Below are 27,794 nucleotides of genomic sequence, written 5' to 3' on the forward strand. Positions count from 1 at the left end.
TAATTGTATGTATTTTTCTTGATGTTTCTTTATTCTTGAGAGAGAGAGAGACAGTGGGAGCAGGCAGAGAGAGAGGGGGGGAAACATAGAATCTGAAGCAGGCTCCAGGCTCTGAGCTCTCAGCACAAAAGCCCGATGTGGGGCTCAAACCCACAAACCGTGAGATCGTGACCTGAGCTGAAGTCGGACACTTAACTGACTGAGCCACCCAGGTGCCCCTATAATTGCATGTATTAACTAATGGAATCCCGCAGCAAGTTCCCTGGAACATGTACTGCCAAATCTCATACTTGGCAGCGACAGACGCCAATCACTTAGCAAAGCATTCTTCCCTCTCATAGTGTAGGATTGTCACTGAGACATGGCCTCCTACCAAGGGACTCTATTTCTCAGACCCCTTGCAATTCAGATATGGTTCTAAAACTGGGTTCTGGACCATGGAATGTGAGAGAAAGTGACTTGCAACCCCTCCAGGCCTGACACACAGAAACCTTTCAGGTGTCTCCCACTTCCATGTCTTTTTCCTTTTCTACTCACTGGAATGGAAATGAGTCCCAAGGCGACCTTGCAAGTCACATGTTACAAATGGCAGGGTCCCTGGAATGACTATGTAGAGGGTCACCCTGCACACTTGCTCCCTATCCGTTATTAGAGCAAGAAAAAAAGTCTATTGTGTTTGAGCTACATACATTTTTAGGTCGATGTGATATAGTAGTTAATCTAAGTAATACATACACATTTCCTGGGTACTAGTTGTTAGTTACAGTGAGAGATTTATAAGACATGTGATTGACTATGCCAAGACAGGATAATAAATTCACTTCTACAGAAGGTAAAGCTAAGTGATTAGACCTGTCAGAATTTGAGGGATTAATGTGGACTGGAGCAGAATCTTTTTCCTTGGCCATTTGGGTAGATGACCAATTCAGGATCTTAATTTATTAGATTTTAATTTATTAAAAAGCATGACAATACACCACAAACTATTGATTTTACCTTAATTTCATAGCCAAAGGAAGAAAGGCAAAAATATTAATTATAACCCCACTCTGCTCAGGTTGTTCCAGAAAGAAGTCCTTCTTTATGCTTAGGAGACAGCACCAATTAAATCTCATAAAGTACTCTCATGGTTGGAAATGGCAAAACAAGATGTTCAGAAAAATACAAACTCTAGGACCCATGGCTCTGTGACATTTTGGTTTCTATTGTTTTGGTTCCTCCATCTTAGGCTTAGAGTTTGACAAATTAGAAACTGACTACAGGCATCTAAGAATTGTTCTTTATTTAAAAACACATCCATGAAAAGCCAAGGAGCTATAGAGGCAAGGCTGCACCAATGTCTTCCAAGCCGAGGTGGAAGTGTCTCTGGATTTTCCAGCAATTCCCAGGGGTGTCATAATGACTCAACAGTCTGTTGCAATCAGATGTGGAAAGGGGAGGAGTGATGGTTGGAATGCAAAGCAGTGTGCACAACCCAGACCCATCCCAGCTTTGCCAAACCCAAGTGCCCCCATGGGAGTGTCTTGCAACATGTTCTGTTGAGAAATGAGGTTGCCAACCAGGGGGTTATTGCAATAAAAACTACTTGTGATGAACAAGAGTTGTAATTTTAAATATATTTTTTTAATGTTTGTCTTCCTTACTAGACAATCAACTCTGTGAGGGCAGAGACTACGTCACCACTGTACCCCAGCCCCTGACACACAGTAGGTACTCAATAAATATATGTTGTAAGGATGGATGGATGGAGGGATGGATGGATGGAAGGATGAAGGATGGAGCCTACCCAGCTCAAGTGTGAGTAGAAACATTCTCTGCTACAGGGAGAGGGAATGAGAAAATAAAACACGTAGACACACATAATTTTTAGTGTTTGAAAAGTGGGATTGAATTAGGACTAACAAATCTTCTAGATAATTGTAGTTCTTTCAATGCTCAAGCTACATTTTTCTATCACTTTGAAACCCAAAAGTAAATACTTTCCCAGTGTTTGCTGGTCAGAAGTGCTTTAATAAAAAAGTAGTCTCTAAGTTGCCATGGCGTCACTGGAGAAAGGATGGCACTTCTAGGCCCCAGAAGAAACTGAAGGTGGCAGGACCCAAACAGGCACCATTGCTCCAAATGGACCAGCCTTACAGCCTCTCAGTCCACCACTGCTCATTTCTCCCAGCTTGAAAGTGGGCGACATGTTGACAAACTGGGTGGTAAGTGGGAGGAACTCTGGTCAATGAGAAGCTTGTAGTTGGACACTACAAGGTAATAGTATTTCACTGGCCACAGTGTGACTGGACTTCACTCTCTGTTCAGACATTAGGAAGAACTGTATGGGTGGGCAAAGTAAAAATATTTCTCCTTTGGTCATATTACTCAAAGAATAAGCTGACTATAGCCCAGCAGCATACTCCATACACTGTCCATACTCCAGGACTCAGTGTGTGACTATCCCAAGGCAAACACCTGCCCATGCAGCTTGCCCTTCCATCCAGTCTACCCTTTGGGGTCCGGGCCCTTGACCAGTCTCACACCCAGTGCTACTTGCCTCACTGCCCAGCATCAGGAAGCAAGTAGTGTCACACTGGTGCGATAAGACATTTATCTGGCCAAGGTCTCAGGGATGGGATCAGGTTGAGTTGACCTGAGCATGCCCATTCAACATGCTCAAGTGTCTCCATCCCACCCCAACCACACGAGATGGCTCCTGAGGTCTGTATCCCAAGAACCTCAGCTGAGAAATCTCTATGGCAGATTCACTGTTGCTCAAGAGCCTGTGTATTATAGCAGCCTGGCGGCAGGTTGTCCCTGATGTTCTCCAGGTTCTTCACATCAGCCAGAATCCCGTCGATGCTCGTCTCCAGCAAACGAAGGTGGCGCTGCTGCCGACGTGCTCGATCTTCCAGCTCTGACACCAAGGGCCGCAGCTGGCTGTTGATCTGAGTCTTGGCTCGGAAGAGTTTCTGCTCCAGTAAGATCAGTCCCTCTTCATCCACACTGCCAGGCTGGTCTATTTTAGGGAATGAGAAAGGAGTTAATATAGAAGAGCTGTGATTAGATCTCCTTGAACACACAAGGGCCTTCTACACCCTTAACTAAAACCTGTTTCCACCTGCCCAGAGAAAATGGTATGCCATGCCTTTAAAAGGCTTATTTTACATTGGGAATAATATAGAAAATATTCTGAGAGCTCTAGCCTAGTTACTAGTTATGAACTGCCCAGTTCAAGCCTCTGAACTCTATAGTTAAGCAATATGAAGCTTGGATTTCTTTCACTTTAGGGCCAAGTTCACACTCTGAAAAGACGAAGGCTGAAGGTCATAGGAGACTGAGTACTGTCCAAGGTGTCTGCCCAACACAGCTCACCCTAGGATCAGAATCAACTCCGAATTATGTTTACTGAACTATCCTTGGGAAATATCTTGCTGTTTTCCATTAGAAGACCTTTAGAAACTGGCTGGGTTTGGGGTTTAAAGAGGCCAAGGTACGCTTTGACATTTTGGGGATAGATTCCAGCTGGTAGGAGGTGATGTAAGCTATCATTCTGGCCTGAAACAGTGGGAATCTGGCTAGTTATTAGTTTATTTCCAATATTAAATGTAGTCATATTTGTTGAGGTATGTTTCACCCATAAATAATCTAAAACTAATGTCAGCAGGAAGGGCACCTGGTCAAACCTATTTAATGTGGAAAGGGTTTGAGTGGCCTTTGGTCAATTCAAACTCAAGGTCGGGTTGCCTCACATATCTGAGCCGTGGTGTGAGCATTTGACTGCCTGAGTTTATTACACCTAGAGATTAAGCTGTTACTGTTCCCGGACTCCAGAGAGCAAACAGGAGAAACAACACCCTAACAAAAATGTGTATCTGGTAGATCAGACCTTCACCTTGGAGCAGGGGAGAATTCCAGAATTCCGGGTTCTATGACATGCTGGGAAAGTTAAGTAAGCTTGGGAACAAAATAACCATGTCCTCGGAGAGGCAGGACGATCTGCTCAAAAAGGGCAGGAGCCTTGGAATCAAAGAGTCCTCAGTTCAAATCCCACCTCCACAGTTTACTATGTGATCCGTGGGACTTATCAACCTCTCTGAGCCTCAGTTTACTCCTCTGTGAAATAAAATAATAAAAATAATAAAACCTGCCTCACAGGACCTCAAAAAGGCTTAAATGACCAGAGAACACCTGGCATAGTGCCTGGCACCTGGTAAAACGCTCTCATTTTCTCTTGAAGGGCCCTGTGTGTTGCATTACCTTTTTCAGAACACTAAACAAAGCTGCTTATATCTCCACTGGGGAACTGGGTTTTGTGTTTTTTTCACCCTCAGAGGGTATTTACTCTTTGGAGCTAATGGGACTACAAAGCAGACTCATTAGTATAACAACACAGGCAATACTGATCTGCCAGGGTGAGGATGCTACTCCACAGAAAAATCAGATTTTCGAGTTGTCCTACCGAATTGAAAAGGTAAAACCAAACCTTTCCCTGAATGTGGCTGGAATCCATGATCAAATCCCTCGTTCCCTATCTGCTGCAGCCCCCGACAAATCAGGCCAAATGAGGGTTCGATATCAGGGGGAGGGATACTGTAGGCAAACCTGAATTGTTGCCAAACTGTGCCACTAAATCTATTTTATCCGAAAATTTTGCAGTATCTCTTGTCCCTACTATCTTCACATTTCTTCCAGACTATCAATCAGGCAGGTCAAGTTCCTGCTTATATCAAGGTATAACTGTGGGTTGGGAGGGACAAACAGCAGAATCAGCAAGTGACTCTTGACTTCACAGTCTGGGAGAATCTCCCCCGCTCACTACTACTACCACTATTGTATCAGAGTTCAGGCTTGGCCACCTCCTCCTCAACTCCTTCCACCATTTCCAAAATGGTCTCACTCTGCCTTTTGTCTAACCCACCTCCAAGCTCTCCTCCACTCACTCCTGCACTCCACTTAGTGATCTTTCTGAAATATACAGTGATGATGTTACTACTCTGCTTTAAAGTGTCCACTAGCTGCTCAGGATCAAGGCCAGAACCCTTAGCAGGACTGTCAAACTGTCCACTCTTCTCTTTAGCTGTGAAGGTTGAATATACTGCCTCCACAATTTACTATGTGATCTGAGGGACATGATTAACCTCTCTGAGCCTCAATACACCTTCTCTAAAGACACCCAGATCTTTGACCTACAGACTTTCACCTCCAAGGGCAATAGGTACTCAATGACCCATCTTATAGACGTTAAAATAGAATCCAGAAGATGTAAAGTCATGTGCCCAAAGTCTCTGGGTGTGGAAACAAAGCAAATACCCTTTAAGGGTATCAGACTTCCATTCATCAGGGCTAGGTCTAGCTAATTTTCTGGGCGAAGCCCTGAAGCATGGGGCTGGAAGATTGTGGATACTCCACATACCCATTAGATCTAAGATGCTATCCAACGTGTTGAGGGTGTCTTGGATCGTAGCTCCTGCATTCTTGGCTCTGTTATCAACTCTTTGGGCTTCTGTAATTACCTGGAGAAAAAGAAATACAAACCAGTCTTGAAAGGGTGTCTCTCACATTAGCAAGTTTAAAGGGATCTCCCATGGAAAACGATGGAAACTGACCATCTGTACTGTGTCCATATCCAGGTCAAATTCTTGCTCCTTCCTTGCCAGCTCTCCTTCCACTTCCCTCATCTCGCTCTTCAGAGTGGCCAGTCCCTTCTCCATGGCCAAGGCTCCATCTGCTGTCACGTTGGCTTCCAAGTTCAGACTCCCTATCTCCTGGGAGAAGAAAGGGAGCCAGGGACGGGAGGAGATATAGGGGTGAGGCACAAAAACATCCCAGAAACAAATACGGAAAAAACACAGCTGCAGCCAGGCCCTGATGGAGTGAGTTGGATGAACAATGGAACAGTCAGACTTGCAGACACACCCTTCCCCAAGCTCTGCTTGAAACAAGTTACTTTGAGGGTCTGGCTGTAGGTCCTAGGAGGGTCAGAAGTGAAACACTGATTCCCTGTCAAGTCAATGTTCACCAAAAAGTGAACACAATAAAAAACTATTTGGGAAAACTCAGAGGGTGAGAAATTCACATCATTTCCTGTCATAGTTCTTTGCTGCCACAGACTTTTCAGTGATTTTACCAGGATCCCTGAGACAGTTGAGTTTGAGGTGCAGAGAATGAATGGGCTACAGCTGTGCTTTTGTTTCTATTAGGACAAAGTTTATCAGTACCTTTATCAATAAGCTGTTGTTAAGCATCAAATTGCAGTTATCTGTGTGCTAGAAGCTATATAAAGAGAGGCACGTGAAACTGGTCTCTCCCCTCAAGGAACTTACAATTAGAGATTATTCTTGCAAATTACCAAGTGGTCAAATAGTCCAGATACTAAAAGTTCCCTTTGGGCTTTCTAGAGCTGCAGAAGCTTTTTAGAAGTCATGCTTAAATGAGACATAAGAAGCTCTCTTCCAGCCGAGAAAGCACAGCTCCTACGATAGCATTTAACATGTGGGTTGTGGTGTAACTAGTCTGTCTCTCCCCATTGCACCAAGTGCTCCTTGAAGAGAAGGACTAGCTCTTTCTCATCTCCATATCCCCAGCACCAAGCACAGTGCTGGTACATTGTGGGAGGGGGGGAAAAAAGGATATGTGGTGCTTAGACATAGAAAATAGAGATAAGGGATGCAGAACTCCAGAATTTCATAATCTTGAATCAAACATCGATGATAGTTGTTAATGGGGTTGAACTGTGTCCTCCAAGAAGATATGTTGGTGTCCTGACCCCCAGTATCTCAGAATGTGACCGGATTTGGAAATAGGGTTGTTGCAGATTCGATGATTTCAGATTGATTTCTGACTTCTAGCCTCCAGAATGGCGAGAGAATAAATTTCGGTTATTTTAAGCCACTTAGTCTGTGGTACTTCATATAGCAGCTCTAGGAAGCTAATACAATAGTTGATAAAAGTATATATACATATATCTTGGATGGCTCTGCTCATGGTATGGTCCAAAATGGGAGCTGCAAATGAAGCTTGCAGCTTTCAGAGATAGCCTTGTGACTCAATCAACAAAAAGGGGCACCTGTGGGGAGACAGGTTCTACTTACATAAACGGGTTAGAAGAAAGCTTAGGGCGGAAAGCCACCGCCACGTGGTGAAAACGCCCGAGGTTAGCCAGCGAGGTATTGTAATGGGATCACGAGTAACTTGTTATATCACCTGCAGGAAATTACCTTCCAACTGATGCCAATATACTGATGTATCTCGATCACAAACACCACTTACCCCCCCCCCACCCTTTGCTTCCTACACCCACAAGTTAATGATTACTGTTTGATTGTTTCCTCATTCACACGTGTAAGGTGTTGTTTTCTTCACGTTCACCACGTGGGTAGTATCTCGGGAGCTCCATAAATACGGAGACAGAAGCCCCGTTCAGGCCTCTTGTCTCCTCCCAGGCGTTACGTTTGCTCTCATGTTCAATTCTGCCTTTGTTCTCTTGCAGATAGGGAGCACTCCAGATTCTTAGTCTGTGATAGGTACCTGTGTGGATCTGGGGCTGCTATAGGCCCCAACGGGACTTTAAGTTGTAGGGATCAAAAGTGAGCCTGCTGCACGCTCTCGCTCTCTCTCTCTCTGGCTTCCTACGCCACTCTTGCGTTTGGGGCTTCTAATACTAGCCTACTCTTCGACTTCTGTTTACCTGTTCTATCTTGTCCGTGATCTCCAGGGCCTCCCCGGCTGCGGTCTTTGCCCTCTGGGCATCAGCAGCAGCACCGCCCAGGGCTGCTTCTGCCTGTTTAGTCTTGTCACTAGCGCTTGCAACCTTCTGGCTGATATATGAGAGTCTCTTCATGGCCTCTTCGGCTTCTGCTTTTCTGTCTTCAACCTGCAAGTCAAACTCTGAAAGGCAAGAAAATATTGCCGTGAAGATGAAAAGTGACTTCTAGGGGCACCTGGGTGGCTCAGTGGGTTGAGCGTCCGACCTCGGCTCAGGTCATGGTCTCACAGTTCGTGAGTTTTAGCCCAGAGGCAGGCTCTGGGCTGACAGCTCAGAGCCTGGAGCCCGCTTCAGATTCTGTGTCTACCTCTCTCTCTATCCCTCCCCTGCTTGCACTCTAAGAACTCAAAACCTCAAAAATGTTTTTAATGGCTTATAAAGCTTACAAATGAAGGTGAATGGGGCTAATGTTTTCATGAAAAATTCCAGGAAGAGTGTTATTACTGCCTGGGGGCAAAAGTAGGGGAAGTTGTGGCTCCTTATCTAGCAGAAAGTATCTTAAAGGACCCATTGAAAGAGCCATAATCAAGTTTTTAGAAAAGCTGACAATCAGCCTGTACTTGGTCCCCACCACTGCAAGAGTATTAAAACCCTAAAGTAGGTCAAAAACAGGTAGAATCTTTAACATTTATTTTTCAGAGCGAGCACTCAAGCACGAGTGGAGGAGGGGCAGAAAGGGAGACAAGGATCCAAAGCAGGCTCTGAACTCAAGCAGAGAGCCTGACGTGGGGCTCGAACCCACAAACTGAGATCATGACCTGAGCTCAAGTCAGACGTTTGAGCCACGCAGGCACCCAGAAAGCAGGTGGAATCTTTAAGCCCAAAGTTTCAAGCCAGAGCCTTAAACCTAAGCTACCAATGATGATAGTTGGAGGCTGGATAGAGGGAGTAGAGGCTCCTTCTGTGAGGAAAATCCCAAGACTTTAGGAATGTTTTCTTTTTGTAAGTTAGTAAAGAAACCTGAAATCCTAAAACCTCTACAAGGCACAAACACAAATTTCCTGGGATCTAGATGTTGTGACAAAGCTTGCTCTATCACCACAAAACAACCACGTTGATTCTACACTTAAAAAAAAAAATCTTTTAATGTTTATTTTTGAGAGAGCACCAGCTAGGGAGGGACAGAGTGGGAGGGAGACAGAATCCAAAGCAGGCTCCGGGCTCTGAGCTGTCAGCACAGAGCCCAAGGTGGGTCTCAAACCCACAGTGAGATCATGACTCTAGCTGAAGTCGGACCCTTAAGCCACCCAGGTGCCGTTAATACTACATTGGAACCAGCCAGGCTACAAAAGAAAAGGAAAAATATCTGTGGTAGTAGGATGCTGGATCTGTGAAAGGACCTTAGAGATCACTTAATTCAACCTTCTCCCTTTAAAAGAGAAGACCTTAGGGTCTGCAAAGGCTGTGACTTTGCCTACAGTCAGCACTGAGCAGTCAGCCTAGCAAAATTCAGAACTCAAGCCTTCAGCCATCAAGCTAAATTCTTTCTGCTATATCCAATATTAATACTTTCTTAGAAAGATGTTTATTAAATGTCTGTTAATATCCCAATGTATCATTTAGAGAGCTACATATGGATTCAAGATAAAGTCATGGTTCTACCTTTAACCTAGTCAAGTGACCTGACCCATGAAATACTTACCTCTGAGATTCTTCAAGATGTTCTCAACTTCATAAAAAGTGGAATTGCCCATACTTAGTGCTTCTTGGGCTCTGCTTTTAGCGAGGTTGGCACGGGAAAGCAGCTGATCTGATTTCTGTAAAGAGGCGCAGAATAAGATTAGAGTAAATGTAACCTACACTGAGGAAGAGCATTCCTGGCAGAACAGCAGAATCACCCTGGCACGCTTCATGACAGAGTGCTGTGATTCACCAGGAAGTCTAGGGGTGTTGTTGCAAAGCCCCTCCACAATCTGGGACAGTGAACTCTATAACCTAATGACAAATCCCATATAGAGAACAGTCACAAACTCGTCTACCATCAAGGACAAGTACAGTTTTGCAAGTCCTAATCTTATACTCTAGATACTTCCTAAAGCCAAGCTAGTAGAACAAGCTGGACCAAAATTGAACTCAGGCCTGAGTCCAATTCCTAGGTTTGAGGGCTGAGCCAGTGGGTGGAAATGAATTCTATCAAGTTGTCTGTTACTCCATCTATAAGATACCATGACCTTCAGAGAGTTTTCTGTGGTTCCTCTTGCCATACTTATTCACTCAGTAGGCATCCATTACCTGGCTGTTGAGTGAATTAACAAAAGCATACCTGTCTCCCATTCTTTCCGTTCTGTAAGAGCTGCTGGGTTTCTTCTTCCCAGTTTCCCAGATTGCTTTGCATGTGCTTGAACTCCTCCATACGTCTAGTCACCAGGCTTGAGAGAGAATCAGCTTTTTGTCTGATCCTTTTTGCTTCTACCTGTAAGCCCAAAGAAATGAAGGGGTCTGACTTTCGGCCTATCAGTCACCACACCAGCCTTCTTAGGAGCTGGCATCATTGTTTGAGAATAACTGCAAAATCTAACAGAAATGAAGCAATATAGCTAACGATAGCAGCATCAGACAAGTTTTGTCTCAAAATTTACATGTTTACATATGCATGAAAATGTTGTAGGAATCATGGTGAGTGCTTTTTGCATAGGTAGAAAGCTGAATCTTAATCTACGTGACAGTTAAAGGAATTGATGACAGAAACAACATAAAACTTCTGAGAAGAACGAAAGGCTTCTGAATGGCAGTACATAGAGATGTACTAGGGTTTGGACCCAAATGTAAATACCAAGCTTTATCCATGGTAACTTCCCACAGGTTTCAGTAGTCTCCAAAACAAAGGAAGAGACCTAAAATTCTTATCAGCCAGCAGCTTCAGAATGTGGGCTTAAGGCTTTTTCAGAGGCAGACTAGGGTTTAAGAACAAGGAAATAGTTAACAAGAAAATAAATACACTCCCTAATACAATGCAAGAAAGGTCCATATGGAGGGAAAGCTGAAAGATTTGAGATTATGGAACCCCAGAAGAAGCAAGCACTATGGCCCTTTTGTCCACCAAGCACATCAGTACATGCCCTCACCTGAAAAGACTGATCACTGACTCCCTGAAGCTGAGACACGGAATTAAGAAGGCGAAGGCTATGCTGATAAGACCGGTCTGCTTCAATGTCAGCTTGAGTGGCCTCCCCGGACAGCTGCTGGGCCAGGGACTTGGTTTTCTCCAACCTACAGGGTGGGGAGAAAGAACTTTGAGGAACCCACTATTAAAAGCAAACATTCATCCTGTCGTGTAAAAAGTATGGACGTTGGAGTTACCAGAAGAACCAAATGAGGTTATGTGCCAGATGTGTCCCTCTCCATGATCTAAACAAACCTTGAAGTTTATACAGATTAAATCAGAATTCAGCCCGAGTTTCCCCACTCCTTGATAACATTTCTACATTCCATGCCACCAGATGGGTTTACTCACATCCTTCAACCACAACTTCCCGCAAGTACTGCAGTCTCTCAAAACACAAATTTTACTTAATCACCCTTTTCTTCCAGCCGTAAAGGCCTGTCCTTTCCCCCAAATCAACACACTCCTCTTGTCCTTTAGCATTATTTGCTAACCAAACATGGTGTGCCCCTCACATGTGGTTTGCACCACACCACAGAAGGATGCAGATTATCTTGACCCGTGTGAGGACCCGTTGAAACATACTTTCCCATAAGGCCTTGCACCGCAGAGCCCTCCAGGCTGCCCCTTCCGCCTCCTTCCCGCTGAGCCTTGCGTGCCAGCGACAGCGCTTGTTTGGAATAGTCCTCGGTTTGTCTTACCAGCCGCTCCATGTTACCTGCTGACCCAACATGGCTGAAAGGATTGAAAACAAAGAATCTGAGTTTTCATAGCACAGGGCCTCCTTCAGGTGTTCTATTTGAATGAAGGGAGAGGAGTAAAGGAGCTAGTTTGGCCAGAAACGCCAGACGTAATCGATCCAGGTTAGCCGGAATGAGGGGATCTGAAGGTGTTCTGGAGATGGAGCCCACATCTTAGACCGTGGCTGCTGATCTTTTCCGTTCATGGTGGAACCAGGGGGAGCGGGGCGTGGAGACGGGTGCGAGCAGTCCGGGGTGGTGGGGGAAACGGGCGGATAAAATACTACGTTTATAAGCTTTTCTGTGCCGCAAGAAACGCCTAGGTCTGATTTCATCCAGAACCCACACCCCCGTACTCTTGCTGCCACTCGACATTGGACCCTCCTCCAGAAGGGGGCAGAGCCTGTCCGTAAAAGTCCCCCACAAGCTTAGAAAGTGATTTTTAAAGGAGAAACAAACTCGAGGCAGCTCATGCTACAAAAACACAAACCGGCCCCCTTCATGGACTGAATTCCATCTGGATTAACTGAGCCTTGCCACCCTGCTGAGCACTCTTGCTAAGAGCAAACCACTTCACCAGGGTGGTAGGATTTAGTCAGGCTAGGACTAGGGAGCTGCCTGGTACCACTGGAGCCCTGCAGAGCCGGTTTTCGGGAGGAGGCTCCCCGTCTACAGCCCTGGCCCCCACAGGCTAGTGAACAACTCGTTGCTACTTGTTCCCAGGCTCGACGTGGGAGCCTGGGAGTCCCTCAAAGCTGCAGAGCGTTCTCTTCCAAAGGCTGACTTCATTTCACGGGCCAAAAAAAAACACCTCTGACACACACACCAAAGCCATACTGTGAGTCAGAAAAATCTGTGGTAAAAAACCCCTCCACCCGCAACACTTGCCAAATGACCGTGGCCCAGTGGCCACACCTACATACACTAAAAGCCAAGAGGTTTAAAAAAATGGCCCCAAGGCAAGGAAATGGCTGCAAAGGAGGCTGGAGGCATTGAATATGTCGCTTAGGTCCTGAGGATTCTACAGTCTTTATAAGGCTTTTTATTTTTTAATGTTTATTTCTGAGAGAGTGATAGAAGAGCAGAGAGAGGAGACAGAATCCAAAGCAGGGTCTAGGCTTTGAGCAATCAGCACAGAGCCCGACACGGGCTCAAACTCCCAAACCACGAGATCGTGACCCGAGTGGAAGATGCTTAACCGACTGAGCCACCAGGTGCCCCCTGAGGATTCTACGGTCTTGCTCGAGTCTGGCCTTGCTGAGGTAGCCTGAAGCAGGGGGTCTGCTCACCTGTCTGCCAATCTTGTGGCCTCCTGAGCCAGGCTTTGAAAACCATTTGGCCCCACGTAGTGCTCTGAGGGAGGAATGTTCTGAAAAAAGGAGACTTGGTTAAGACTTTGCACTCGGCCCTGAAATCTAAGCGGGTTTCTGCATCTGTCCTGTTAGAACTTGTTATTAGCCACACAACATTCTACACCCTGATGTCAGGAGTCCCTAGTCACCATAATTATTACATTAAAAAAATATAAGAATAAAGTAGAAATCCAAGACCAAAAAACCCTGTATACAGATACTGATGCATGTAAAAATATATTCATGTTAATATGTATTTTCATATGTATTTAAGGTCGATAGACTATATACCAAGTTTCAGTGGTGGTTATTAATGGCATCAGAGGATTTTTATTTTCTATTTTCTACAAAATAGAATATTTTTGTAATGAAAAAAATCAATATGGATTTTTTAAATCATTTCCTCAGCATATGATTGTCTTCCAATTTCCTTTATTCATCTTTCACCCACTTATTGTCACCATTGTCTTCTGCATTGAGAGGAGAGGGCTCATTCAAATCTCTCCCTCCTACCACCCTAAAAACTACAGCATTAAGAAAATCATACTGGCAACACTCCCCCCCCCCCCCCCCCCCCCTTCAGAATCCTGTCTTCAGAGATTCCTTCCTTCCTTCCCACCTTTCCTCTTTATTTCATGCAGCAAACATTTATCACAGCCCCACACTATGCTGTGGGCTGGTAATGCAAATATGAACAAAACTAAATCCTGCCTGCTGGCAGCTTAGGGAGGTGTGCAGTGAGAAGGGAGAAGAGAGCCAACAAGAGGGGTACGGTTAGTGAGAAATGAGCTAGGAAGAACACAAATGCAGTAAAACCGGGAATTATAAGAAGCCAAATAACACGAATAGTTGTGCCTGTTTCCAGAAAAAGTCCAGCTACCTGCCAGGCGGACCTAAAAATGGGAGAGACGGAAAGTCTGCAGGGGGGGGTCTCCCGATAGAGCGGGGATCTTCAGTACCCTATCCCAGCAACACCTACAGTGTTTCTCAGGGAGGCCTCGCTTTCCTCCAGGCTCAGGCGCATCTGCGTGACCAGCCTGTGAGTATCTTGAACTCGGTTCTGATACTGACTGCCCAGGGCCCGAATTCTTTCCACGGCCCTCTTGAGGTCATCCAGGCGGCTCAGGTAGCTTTTCTCTTCACTTCTTGCCTTGGCCAGCTGGAGATTGAGAGATCTAATAGCACCTGGTACAGTAAGGAAAAGAAGGATGAGAACTTTCATAATCACAGGGTAATCCAACGTGGAGGGTTGAAAAAGTTACTTTGACTGGCTTATGGCAAAATGGTAAAAAACCAGTAAATGAATGAATGCACGGAACTGCTTTCATTGCCATCATTCAGGTCTCGGGAGAGTCCAGGATAGTCCTCTCTGCAAGTGCTGGGCAGAGACACCTGCTCAACTGATACCCACAGGAGATTATGGAAATCGGCCTTCATCACCTTCTGAAATCTGGGCTTCTCTCAGAATGTCCTGAAGGGTCTGCTCAGCTTGCCGCATCCTGCCTTCCAGCTCCGTGCTGGGCACTGCTCCACCACCACTCTGAGCCCTTGAAACTAGGGCCTCCAGGCTCTGGAGCTGCTGCCTAAACTGGTCCATCTGAAACCACACAGCAAAGAAGATCAGAACAGAGGGTGGAGATCACAGTCCAATACCAGGTACTCCGGGGGGGCGGGATAATAGTTAAAAGCCCAGAAATGCTTGGCAGGTCATGGTAGTAGTTAGACTAGAGCCTAGACTCTAAGTTTGAATCCTGGCCCCCCTATTCATTAGCTGTGAGTGTGACCTCAGGCAAGTCACTTTTATCCATTAAATGAGGATAATAAAATATCTCCTAGTTATTTGGGCTAAGTTAGTACCTGTATAGGGCTTAGAACAATGTCTGGAACAAAGAAAGTGCTTATAGAGGGCAGGTAAAACTGATAAATTAAAAAAAAAGTTGAATTTGTTCTAATCTTCGGGGTTTGGGCCTTCTCTGCCTCTGCCCTTCACCCTAGGAAATAGTAACTAATAATTAACAACATCCATGTCCTTCTCTGGAATGTGAAAGAAATCTCTGGAGGCCATTCTTTGAACAGTCTTGACAACCTTCTAGACTCCATGGATCTTCTATAGATTTTTGTTTTGCAAAGGACCTCTTACAAATCCAACTAGAAAGTGGTATAAGTGGAAAGAGTACTGAATTCACAGGGAATTCAGGGTGGGATTCTTGGCTCCACCTGGCCATGTGACTGAAAGGTCGCAGATGTCCTGAGACTTGCTCAGTGAAAACGGACATCAGAATACGTTCTCTTGCAAATTCACAAAGTTATCAAGTGTACCAAATGAGACAGTATCTGCAAAAGGGTACTTTTGAAAAGTATTTAAGAGCATCTGAAACCTATTACTACATCTTAACATAGCAATTTTTAAAGCAACAAATAGTAATCTCCACCCTCATCCCCAGGAGGCTAGGAGGGTCCTAGATTTGTGACAGACCCACCCAGTAGACACTTAGACTGTCCTTATGGGGGTGAGAGTTGGGTAACATGCACACCTGAATCTTCACTTGATTATAGCAAGCTGGGCAGCTGGTTAATGCTGCATGCTCACAGGTGAGGCCGCCAAACCCCGGCTTGCAAACACAGCTGCCATCACTTCGGCACTCCCCAGGCTCTGAGCCCATTGGGTTGCAGTTGCAAGCTAGAGAGAAAAGACAAAGCATTCATATCAAGCTAATTCTAGAAACTGGAGTTATAGCAAAGGTAAAAGGATCAAGTCACCAATGGCAAAGAATCCTTCTTTGCCCTTGTCAGTTCACACTGTGCTAGATTCCTCTCTTGCCTGGGACTCCAACTACATTTCCACTATAGATAGAGCTTGGGAATCATCTAGTAAGTTTGGTGAGCGTGTGGATAACGAGGGACTACAACAGTGCATCCTTTCTGGTGGTGCTTTTTTCCTCCCATTAAGTTGTAAAGCTGTCGGATATTCTGCAGGTGCTCTAGCTCACTCTATCTTATAGATGAAGAATAGGAGCTCAGAGAGGTTGAGTCATCTGTAGGTCACACAGCAAGTAAATGGCAAGCCCAGAATGAGAACTTGGAAAAGAGGCAATGCTCTTTTCCTTTTGCTCTGCTGCCTTTGATGTAGGAAATGCAGTTTAAAAGTATCTTTATTCATTCATACTGATTGAGCACCTATGTGCCACACTGTTCTAGGAGCAGAGGATAGAACAGTGGGTGAGGTAGTGCACTAAGGGAGTTAAAGTGATTCTCTTGGTTGCTCTATGATGCTCGTGAAATACTTGGCACATAATATCACATATGTAAGTGTCTTGTTACTTACATATTTTTGTCTTATTAGCATATGATCTCTTCGGGGGCTGGAACTGACCTATTCATTGCTATGCCCTAGCATCTAGTTCCATATTTGGATACTTGGCAGGGATTTGACAAAAGATAGTTGAGTGAAGAAATGTATAGTTTAAAGCCAGTAAAGTCTCTTAACTCCTTATCGCTAGAGTTTTGTTTACAGTGTACTTTCTCATATGCTCTTCTATTTACAACCACTTTGAGCTAAATATTCATCCATATGAAGAAGCTGAGGCTCAGATTAACTGCCATAACCAGTATAATACAATAGGTAAAAAAAAAAACTAGACTTGAACTCAATACTGCAAAAATGGCATGTGGGCTCTTCCTATCATGGGGTACTTCCAAGCACACTGGAGCTAACCCCACAGGGTTGGGGTTAGGGCAGGCGGGATCTCTGCCCCTGTGTGGAAGCCTCAGGTTGCACAGAGATCCTTAGGCATTTTCAGGGGTGGAGGTTCTGTGGGCTGGGCTCCCTGCAGACCTTACAAGGAACTGGGAGTCCTCCAATCTGGGTCCCCAGAGGCCCTCGTGGCTCTGTTATGATAAACAAGCCCTGCATTCTGGGCATCAGGGCTGGTCTGGGACCTTTGCAACTGAGTGTAGGTCTGTGGGGGGCAGGCCAGCTCCCTAGAACTGAACTTCTTGAATACAGGACATGTGCAGAGGCTGGAAAGAAGGGCCAAGCGAGAGGACCCATGTGCACATGGGCGCTTTGATCTGAAGCAGCCCTAAGGAGTGCTCCCAGATAGCTGCTGCTTTGAAGCCAGGTCTCCTTAGTAGAACTTGAAACTGTTACCTTTGTCTACATCAATTACCCTGACTTCCTGAGAGGGTCTCTTAAACTGCTTCACAGCACCCCCCTCGCCACCTCTGTGTGTTCAGGCTTAGTCTCAGGTCCTTTCTTGCTGTCCTGTGAGAGGCTTGCCAACACTTCCTCTGCCAGCCTTGGAACCAGGCATATGACCTGGCTGCTTCACACCTCCTCTTCCACTCAGGAATGTAAGCCTGGCCTTCTCTACTTCTCCCACCCAGCTTTAACCCACTTGACACCCTCCAGCTCTGTCTTCCAGAACCCTGCTTGAGGGGTCTTAAGGCCTTTGACAGGTGAAAAGTCCAAACTGTGGGCCAGAGAAACCACAGTAGCATCCTATTACCTGCTGCTGGCCCAGCTGATTTGTATGTTCTTACATGTGTGCACATGCACATGCCATCTGTCGAGGGATGCCGTCTTACCTCGACACTTGTCTGCTGGGTTGGTAGCCAAAGGGTCCCCAAAGTAGCCTGCTTTGCACCGGTCACAGTGGGCACCAGCTGTGTTGTGGATGCACTTCAGACACCTGCCTGTCAGGTGGTCGCAGTTCCCGGAAGCACCGGGATCCACATTGTTGTTGCACTGACAGGGCTGACAAGGCCTCACTGGGCCATGTTCCCCAAATGGGTCCCCAAAGTAGCCATCCGCACAGAGCTCACAGCGGGCACCTGGAAGAAACAAATGCCTGAGCCGTCATCTGTCGATGGCAAAAACAGGTGCAGGGGCCTGGGTCCCAGTCACACTCTGGAAGAGTCTCCCACCCTGGACCCCAGAACGATGGCAGGAGGTCAGCTCTTCCATTCCATGGTGGTCCCAGATGTTAGAACACAGCAGCCCTACTAGGAGGCTTCCTGCCGATTAACTAGATGGTTGAGGAAGTCAGATTTATAGTACCATCACTGAGGCTGTTGCTGAAGAATGAACTTTCAGACCGACCAGCAGAGAAATGTGACATTTTTTTAAAAATTTCTTTTTTAATGTTTGTTTTTGAGAGACCGAGTGTGAGCGTGTGAGGAACAGAGAGAAAGACACAGAATCCGAAGAGGCTCCAGGCTCTGAGCTGACAGCGCAGAGCCGGACGTGGGGCTCGAACTCACAAGCTGTGAGATCATGACCTGAGCCGAAGTCGGACGCTTAACCGACTGAGCCACCCAGGTGCCCCTGTGACTTTTTTTTTTTAAGTCTACACGCAACATGGGGCTCAAACCGACAACTCCAAGATCAAGAGTTGCATGCTCTACTGACTGAGCCAGCCAGGTGCCCCAAGAGAGGTGGCATTTAAAAGGCCACTAAGTTTCCCTTCTGTACTGCGGTTCATTTTGTAAAACTGAAGCCACATATTTCATCTGCAGCCTTCGCCTCCTAATTACAAACCTCCTAAAACAGCATTGGCCACACATACATAACATCCAAAACCATGTGCTGCCCTTCCTCACCTCTTGGGCATATTCTTTAGAATGAGCCCGTTTACATGAACGCTAAGGAATTATAATTCCCCAGAATTTTTTTTGGAAGAGCAGCTGTTGATGTGGATTTGTGGCATCAGGACAGGGAAGCAGGACATGGGCCTTACCGGTGACCCCGTGGGGGCAGTTATTGCACACCACCTCCTCTGTCTCGGGCATCACGGAGCAGCTGAACCCGTTGCGGCAGGGGCACGGCTTGCAGCTGCGGGGGTCATGTGGATCGTTGTAGAAACCAATAGGGCAGTCGGCACATTCGATGTCAAGATTTTCATCCCCCGAATAACAATCTCCTGGGAGGGAGCAAGAAAGGAGGGGCAGAGAAATGAGCAGGGTAAAACAATACACTTCCTTTAATATGGATGAGGTGTGGGAGGCAGAGCGGGGCGACCAAAACCTTCCTTTTTGAAGCTTTCTCCAAAGTGAGCACTGGCATTCACCTTTGCCTTAGTACCAACTCCAGACCTGGCCACGACCCTGAATCTCACCCTGGCTCTCCTACACTGAGACCTAGCTTCCTTTACCATCCATACCTCAATGCTGCTCCCCCAGTCTCCACGGCCTGAGGCCATTTGTCCACACATTCATTCAGACCCTGACATTGCCTTTGATGTCTCCATACAATTCTTGAAACTCAACACCAACTACACCAACCTCCCCCCCCCCCCCCCCCCACTGAACCCTGACAGCCATTTCCTGTAACCTGGTACCTTTCCCACAACCTTGTGGCATTTCCATAATGAAAAGGATTGAGTGTAATAAAGCTCCATGTCCATCCTGTCAGACTCCAGCCCCTACCTTCCTAACCCTTTCCCATCTCCAAAATGAGTTGAGGCAGGGTCTTTCTTACATAGCTCCGTTTCTTCCTCAGGAGTCCCCAGCCCCCTAGCAGTACCCCAGCCACCTGGACCAGGTGTCTTTTCACTCACCTGTGTCTGGATCGCAGGCTCCTCCCCCCTGGCAGTTACATGGAATACAGGTGCCAAAAGGTCCCAGTCTGGCAGAATCTCTTTTGTAGCCAGAAGCACAATCCTGGCAGAACTGCCCTTTGTACCCAACGGGACATATGCATTGTTCAACCCAGGGTGCTGGGGCTCCGGAGACAGGGCGAGCTGAAATCAGGGTCACGTTGTCAAGGTACCCAGTACCTGCAATATGGAGAACAGGTTTAGAAGCCAGCAGGTGGTGAGGTCTGAAGATCTAAAGTCAGGCATCTCTCTAGATTTTAGATTTAACACCCTAACAAAGATGAGTGGCGTTCACTCACTATGCCACAGGTACAGCAGTCCGTCATGACTGACACATCAGAAAAGCCAGGGTTTCAATTCTGGTTCCACCCTCACCAACTGTGTGAAGTGGGCAAGTCGCATAACTATAACTGTTTCCTCAACTGTAGAAGTAAGAATGGTCTCTGCCTCCCATGTTGTGACATTAAATGGGACAACTGCATATGTTACATGCTTGGTTCAAGGTAAAGATTCAATAAACTGTTAATAAACACCGTTTCCTCTTAATGCAAATAAAGCAGGGATGATATAGAAGTTATGCATGCCAGCTATGCTTCCTGTTTAAGTGTGGAGAAAGCTCAAACTCCCATATAAATCCAATTGGGATGAGGAATACCCCACATGTGAAGGTCAATAAACGGAGTTAACAGGGGTGCCTGGGTGGCTCAGTCGGTTGGGTATCCGACTTCTGCTCAGGTCATGACTTCATGTTTCCTGGGTTTGAGCCCCGTGCCGGGCTCTGTGCCGACAGCTCAAAGCCTGGAGCCTGCCTCGGATTCTGTGTCTCCCTCTCTCTCTGCCCCTCTTCTGCTAGTGCTGTCTCTCTCAAGAATAAAAATTAACAAACTTAAATATAAAAGTAACAGAATAAACGTGATGTCTGAACATGGTAGCCCTGAGTATAATCCCAAAGGAATTCCAGGAATAGAGGGCTCGTTGTGGATGCCATTGTCTAGCCTAAGGGAACATGCCCAATTGTTGCAGATCCTCTTCAAGTCCGCTTTCACCTAAATTTGGAGGCTCTTTTAAGCAAAGTAGCATCATTTCATTCTTCATTGGTGTTAACCTTCTTTTAGAGAAACATTACTTCTAACTTCTAGAATGTGAAAATTTAGACCCAGAGACTCGATCATAAACCATCCTGAAACAAAACCTAAAGAATTCATTTCCCTTCATCGCTTACTGTATTCTCCATAGGTAGCTCGGATCCGCAGGGCCGTGAGGTTACGCAGTAACCTCCGATACTCAAAGTAACTCAGCTGGGGGCTCCAGTTACTGCTTGGGCGTTCATTTAACCTGCAGGATTTAAAGCCAAAAGCTTAAAAATCCAACTCTTATCAAAATACACCCAAGAATGTGGGAACAGCTAAGCCCCTTCATGGTCCTGCCTAACCAGGGGGACGAAGGATGGGTAGCTGCATCTTTATAGGCATGAACGTGGAGTTTCCTTCCTCCACGGGGGGAGGGGGGGAAGGCAGTGATGGAGGGCACCCCAATGTTGGAAGCCCAGCTCCAGGGCTCATGGCATCCGGTGATGGTCCAAGTCTTCAGAGCCCACTTCCTATTCTTGGCCACACAAAACTTAGTATCAGGAACATCTTCAAGTTCAAGAAGCCCTGACCCTCAAGGGAGCTGCCATTAGCTTTTGGTTTTAAATGACTTAGCACATTTCACTTACTCTCTCCCAAGAGTCCGCTTTCATGTTCTACACTGCCCACGTCTTGATTTATCATTACAGTATCTGGCCGCATCAGATCACCAGCCCCTGCGCTCATCTTTCAGATTTTGGTTTGTGTTCCAGAAACAACCCTACCCCTTCTGTTTCATTCCCTGACCCCACTTCTCACCGTATTCCTGTCCCCAACTCCACATTTCACTCATGCGTCCCTGCTTAGAATTTCCTACTGCACAAAACCTCCTCGAGCATGACTTAACTGCCTCTGTCTGGCTAACCTTCCCCCAACCCCTCCTTCTTTCCTTAGAAAACTGTTCATGTGTCATGTGTTCTTGGGAAGCTGTCCGTGACCACTACAGTGTGGGTTATATGTGTCCCCTCTGTTCAAAATATCTGTGCCCACCTTGTCCATCTGGTCACTTTCAAGCCACACTGTAATACTGTTTATTTTTTTCTCCCGTTAGCTTGTCAGGGGCTTCAGGGCAGGAAGCACGTCCTGTTTCTGTATATAATACCATGTCTGGTATGTGAAAGGTGCTCAGAAAAGCTTGTTAAATGAACAAAGGAACTGGACTTCAATCAGTTTTGGTGTTTGACCTGTGTGTAGTCACTCTTACCTGAACGTGTAAGTCTTGGTGATCCCACATGGCAGTGTCTTGCCACGTGGCATCAAGGGAGCTGTGACCCGCAGACCAGCACCTTCCAGGATCACATCGTGAGCAGATGGGTGTCTGCCTCCCCTGTCCACACGGTAGTCAAAGGACAGGGTTTGCCCATAGCTCACCTGTTGATTCCCAAGAAATTTGGCTATGAAACAGAATTTGAAAAGCTTGAGATCAGTGTGAAGCTGGAGAAGCAAACGAGCAAGCAAGTTTGGCATGAACGTTGGTGATTTCTGTGGGAGTCCTGTGTTGCCAGTGTATCGCCCTGCCCCAGACCACCCTTCCAGAAGAGCCAGCTCACGGACATGGCCATACTGCTATTGGTTACAAAGGAGGGTTCGTTACTAAAATGCTAAAAGGGCCTCCTTATAAGACCATTCCACTTATTAGATGATGTATAAAGATCCGAGGTATGTTGGCAATAGTACCCTCTGTTACATACGCTTCATAGTTCACAGACATCGTTACATTTGGTGTTAATTCTTGGAGGTGGTATTCCCATTTGACAGCTGAGAGTTGAAATTTAGAAACGTTAAGAGGACAACTTGCCTAGATACCGCATATTAACTGACGTGAGTTAACCCTTTTAATTTATAAAGGGTTAAAACTTTGAGCAATGCCTTATTTTCACTTTTCCACCTGCTTCTCAGTAGGTCCACAGATTTGACCACTATTTTGTCTTGGTGGGAAGCCTAGAAACTTCCCACTTGATTAAAGTAGGAACTGCAGCCAGACTCTGGCTGCCTGATACAGTCCTGTTCTTTTTTTTTTTTTTAATCAAAACATATACATTTTTTCAGGAATAGAATTTAGTGATTCATCACTTATGTATAACAGCCAGTGTTCATCCCAACCAGTGTCCTCCTTAATTCCCCTCACCACTTTAGCCCTTCCCCCCCCACCACCACCCAACATGCCACCAGCAATCCTGTTTTTCTGTATTTAGGAGTCCCTTATGGTTTGTCTCCCTCTGTTTTTATATTTTTACTTCCCTTCCCTTATGTTCACCTGTTTTGTATCTTAAATTTCACATGAGTGAAATCATGTGACTACCCTTGACTTTTCTCTGACTTAGCATAATACATTCTAGTTCCATCCACGTTGTTGCAAATGGCAAGATTTCATTTTTTATCACTAATATTCCATTGAATATATATACCACATCTTCATGCATCGGTCCAATGGACATCTGGGCTCTTTCCATACCTTGGCTCTTATTGGTCGTGCTATTATTGGCTATGATTATAGTGCTGCTATAAACAGTGGGGTGCATGTGCCCCTTTGAAACATCACTTCTGTATCCTCTGGATGAATACCTAGTGCAATTGCCGGGTCATAGGGTAGTTCTATTTTTAACTTTTTGAGGAACCCTCATACTGTTTTCCAGAGTGGCTGTACCAGTTTGCATTCCCACACAGTCCTGTAATGTTGTGCCATGACTTTGTCAATAGGGCTGAAGCTCCAACCGTCGTCTGGAGATAGTGTTCAAAACAGCAATGAGTGACCCGGTTTTCACATTCTCTACCTCCATTTTTCTATCATGACTTCGAGTCTTAAAAGTTGGATTCTAGGGGCACCTGGGTGGCTTAGTCGGTTAAGCGTCTGACTTCGGCTCAGGTCATGATCTCGCGGTCTGTGAGTTCGAGCCCCGCATTGGGCTCTGTGCTGACCGCGCAGAGCCTTGAACCTGTTTCAGATTCTGAGTCTCCCTCTCTCTCTCTGACCCTCCCCCGTTCATGCTCGGTCTCTCTCTGTCTCAAAAATAAACGTTAAAAAAAAAAAAAAAGTTGGATTCTATAAGAAAAATACCATACGTACCAGGAGCTACAAAGTAGACAGGGTCTGATCGTCGTGCAGAGCTAAACACATCTCGATGGCGTTGTGACCACTGCAGCTTTGCAGGAGCCCCATATCTTTGGACAGCCTTCCAGCCGTCAACATCTGAAACACAAAATCACGCTGCATTCAGACAAACCTCTTCATCTATTGAGTTGAACAAGACAAGACTTGATTGCCAAAAAGTCCTAGAGGTGAATAACTAGTGGGGTTTTCTTAATAGTTCCACACTTCCCTGTGCCCTTCTCTACTTGGGCTTCAACTTCACCTCCCACCCTGCAGCTGCTTTGACTTGAGTCTGATTCTTGTAATTCATACTTTTATTTACATAAGTTCTGGCCTTAGTTTCTCTTTGAACATATTAGACCCTCTTAACTAAGCTGAAATCCTATCCATCTCCTATGTTTTTATGGTGTTTTGTAGCTTGGTAACTAATTTCACATATATTGTGTGTAATGTATGTGAAAGCAGTGTTAGTGTTATTAGTATTAGTTATCCCATAACCCCCGCTGCTGCCCCCATCCAAATGAAAGACTCTTTTGTGATTTTAAAATACATGGAGATGGGAAATGCCAGGGACATGAAAATTTGGTCTCTTTAGTTATTTTGTTTTTCATGTGCTAATATAAGGAAACTGTTCAGGTAGGACTTTTTCAAGTCATTAGGATCTGCCTTCTTGCCCTGACCAAATAATGTATGTTAAAATCTAGAAGAGAAATGCTAAAGATCAGTCAAGAGTCCCGTGCTGTGATGAGGAGGGAGGTTGTCTGTAAACACAAAGCCCTATACGATGTTAAAAACAGAATTCTAGAAACAGGACACTTTACCTTGATGGAAAGTAGAGATGATTTTATGGACACTGTAGTCTCCAGAGCTGTGGCAGTTGGCTGAATGCCCATAGCAAAAACACTGGGTGCAGCCCTCGGGGTTTCCCCCATCCAGGTGATAGTAACCTGGTCGACACCTGTAGCAGCATTTTAGAAATCGGGACAATGTTATGGGTTACTTCTTAGTTCATATAGAGAACATGACGACTGGTCTTTTCTTTCTCTCCCACCTGGCCCTGTTAATTCCCAGAGCTAGGAAATCCTGAATTACACATACCACCCTCACTCCCAAACCTGATGGACAATCACAGCCGCCCACTGAGACAGCATGAACATTCACTTTCCCTCTGGTAGAGCAGAATCACATTTGACTTGGTGGTCTGGGAACTTAGTGATTTTTCCATTCATGCTGAGGAATTGAGTGGAGGCCACATGAGCGGGACAAAAAGAGTCAGGGCAAGAGTATGTAGAGTTGGCCCTGTCTTAGAGAAAGTGTTTGATGGAGGCAAAAGAGTGGGAGGTTGGAGGCCAGGCAAGGAAAGGCAAACACCCGGGTCCCAGCACCCTCTCAGCTGTACTGACCCGCATGAAATACCAGGTGCTGCCCACCATCCCTGCCCCTTAACCTGGGCTCTGGCCCACAGGGGAAGGGGCAGGTGAAGGTATGACAAAGAAGGATGGCTCTCCACAAAAGCAAGATGTGGGCTGGCATCCCACCTGCCAGTGGCTTCTCTGAGGACCACAGCTACCAGGCAAGTTGCAGATGTTGGGGTCACAGAGAAGGAAAAACTGGGGAGGACTTGTTTTTCCATTTGAGTTAATTACATCCTTCTACATGAAATAAGTTTCAACTATCATTTACTTAGCACTTATTTCCAATGTTCTTAGATGAAGACACCCAGGTCAGGGAGGTTAAGAAACTTGTTTGAGGTCCTACAGCTGGTAGGTGACTGAGGCAAGATTCAAACCAGGTACATCTGCCTCTAAGTCATGTGGTCTAATCCATGGGACTCTGTGTTGGGAGTCTGTTCGTTGTGCAAAATCACAGAAAAGCAGGTTGGCTGTGAACAGTAAATGCTTCAGAGAACAGCTGTAAGTAAGCTTTCTTTTTTTTCTCTAGAGAGCAAAGGCTTTAAAAAAAAATTATGGTTTCTGCGGAGGAAACCTGTAGGTTAAAAGGGATTGGAAGGAAGGGAGGGGCACAGAAAGTGAGGGGAAGGAACTGAGGGAAATCAGGCAGAACTAAACCATGTTTAGGGATGTACTTGGGTAATAACTTATGAAGAAAAGGAAGGAAGCAATTACACAGGTCGGAATAGTGGTCACTTCTAGAAAGAAGGGAGGGTATCGTCAGTTGAGATGGCAAATTTTTAGTGAAGGTCTATTTCTTAGAATCAATTGGTGATGCTGACAACATTTATGGTATGTGCTTTTCTATTTCTGTCCTACACTTCGAACTTAAAAACCTTTCGACAAGTGACTCCTCTTTTCACGCTTTTCTATACCCCCACCTCAGCCCCAAGGAACTCCCTGAAAACACAAGTGGGAATGTATCTGGAATTTTCTCTGCCCAGGTATAAGTGATTGTCAGAATGGCAAAGAACTGCTTTCTTTAAGGAAATGAGAAGAAAGCCTTTACAGCCTTTACCTCTTGGGCCAGCCTCACAGCACTCAGCTCACAACAATCTTAGAGAAGAGTTTTAGAAGTCTGGGCAGTCTGTCCTTAAGGAATATCTTGCAAGCAGCGACTGAGGGTGGATCGCTGTTTACTGTGCCACCTGCCCCAACATGGCTTGGGGCCCAACGGGCTCGTACGTCTCCCGGCTCATGTGTGTGCATGTAACCACTGTTCTGCCCCTGGGCGGCTCCTTTTCTGCACACGATGATTCTATATGGCCATACACGGAGATATTTCCTCTTACAAGCATTTTCCCAACGTGCTTGATTAGGCCAGGTCTTTTCTGGGGCCCAGCTGAGTCATGTGACCTCACTGCATACCACCTTATATGGGAGCACCTAGGATTCGGAGTCAGCTGGCAAGGGGACTCACTGGGGCCCTGTGCCTCTGCGGCTCTTGTAAACAGACAGAAGGGGCTCACGGCAAGAGCATAGAGTCCAGTGAGACTCGGGGGCTCTGTGGTATTTTTTTTAAAAGGCAAGTTTTTGAGGACAGAGGGCAGGACCGAGGTCCTCAGCATTTAAGTGTCCCTTTTCCACAACCACACTCGGAGGATAAAGCCTCATGCTAGTTGCCGGGGGACTCTCCCTCCCTGCTGTGTCTGAAGGGCCACGGCTACACACACCTATCACAGCGCTCTCCGGTGACAGCTGGCTTGCAGACGCAGTGGCCTTCGTCACAGGGCCCCGAGATGCCAGCTGGCTCGCAGTCACACTTGGAGTCTCTGGGAAAGAAGAAAAAGAAAATGAGGGGTGTGTTTCCAAGGGCTTCTCAACCACACACCTAAAGATCAGGGGCTCACAAGCAAATGTCAGCAACTTAAGTTTTTCATCTTCCCTGATGCCTCCCTCAGCCATCCTTATCAGTGCTAATCTCTCGCAGACCCCGTAAGGGCTCATTTGTCTGTGTTCCTGCTCCTCTGAAGGCGACAGCCAGTCCGTGAGCTGTCTGCTACCCAGCCCTAAGGAGAGAAGGGGATTGTGCCAGAATGTGAACCAAATTCATCACTAAACTGGGTAGTTTGGCTTGGTTTGGTTGACTGTTTGGTTCAGTCGCTTTCTCGTCCTTTGCTTCTCTATTGCTTGATTCAGTGATGACTGCTTTCATCAGGACTGATCCCGTCTACTTGGTATTGTATTTAATAGCTCTTTCTCTTGCTAATACTCCTATCAAGACACAATTCTCATTCCGTGCAACTTAAGATGTACAACTGAAGGGGCACCTGGGCAGCTCAGTCGGTTGAGCATCTAACTTTGGCTCAGATCATGATCTCACAGCTAGTGGGTTCGGGCTCTGTGCTAACAGCTCGGAGCCTGCTTTTAGATTCTGTGTGTGTGTGTGTGTGTGTGTCTCTCTCTCTCTCTCTCTCTCTCTCTCTGCCCCTTCCTTGCTTGTGTGCTCTCTCAAAAATAAACATTAAAAAAATTTTAATGTACAATTCGATGGCTTTTAGTAGGTTCTCAGAATTATACAACCATCTCCATTTTAGAACATTCCCATCACTCCAAAAAAAAAAAAAAAAAACAAAAAAAACAG

At 45.9% G+C, this 27,794-nt stretch overlaps 1 protein-coding gene across 1 annotated transcript in view; it reads right to left on the bottom strand.

Moving 5' to 3' along the window:
* Positions 1 to 2,008: 2,008 nt before the first annotated feature.
* Positions 2,009 to 27,794, bottom strand: part of LAMC2 (laminin subunit gamma 2) — a 56,165-nt gene continuing 30,379 nt past the window's right edge. Inside the window, exons 4-23 of the mRNA XM_049634115.1 lie at positions 26,884 to 26,982; positions 24,581 to 24,717; positions 23,736 to 23,858; positions 21,873 to 22,062; positions 20,764 to 20,876; positions 19,503 to 19,721; positions 18,684 to 18,866; positions 17,533 to 17,778; positions 15,480 to 15,625; positions 14,386 to 14,542; positions 13,925 to 14,130; positions 12,883 to 12,962; positions 11,439 to 11,588; positions 10,816 to 10,960; positions 10,014 to 10,163; positions 9,393 to 9,507; positions 7,673 to 7,872; positions 5,592 to 5,750; positions 5,399 to 5,498; positions 2,009 to 3,001 (exon numbers count right to left, since the gene is read on the bottom strand). Coding sequence (XP_049490072.1) covers positions 2,748 to 3,001; positions 5,399 to 5,498; positions 5,592 to 5,750; positions 7,673 to 7,872; positions 9,393 to 9,507; positions 10,014 to 10,163; positions 10,816 to 10,960; positions 11,439 to 11,588; positions 12,883 to 12,962; positions 13,925 to 14,130; positions 14,386 to 14,542; positions 15,480 to 15,625; positions 17,533 to 17,778; positions 18,684 to 18,866; positions 19,503 to 19,721; positions 20,764 to 20,876; positions 21,873 to 22,062; positions 23,736 to 23,858; positions 24,581 to 24,717; positions 26,884 to 26,982 — 3,172 coding nt within the window. The 3' untranslated portion in view covers positions 2,009 to 2,747. The remainder of the gene's footprint in view (positions 3,002 to 5,398; positions 5,499 to 5,591; positions 5,751 to 7,672; positions 7,873 to 9,392; positions 9,508 to 10,013; positions 10,164 to 10,815; positions 10,961 to 11,438; positions 11,589 to 12,882; positions 12,963 to 13,924; positions 14,131 to 14,385; positions 14,543 to 15,479; positions 15,626 to 17,532; positions 17,779 to 18,683; positions 18,867 to 19,502; positions 19,722 to 20,763; positions 20,877 to 21,872; positions 22,063 to 23,735; positions 23,859 to 24,580; positions 24,718 to 26,883; positions 26,983 to 27,794) is intronic.

The sequence above is a fragment of the Panthera uncia genome, chromosome F1 (genome assembly GCF_023721935.1).
Source record: "Panthera uncia isolate 11264 chromosome F1, Puncia_PCG_1.0, whole genome shotgun sequence".
NCBI classification, from domain to species: Eukaryota; Metazoa; Chordata; class Mammalia; order Carnivora; family Felidae; genus Panthera; species Panthera uncia.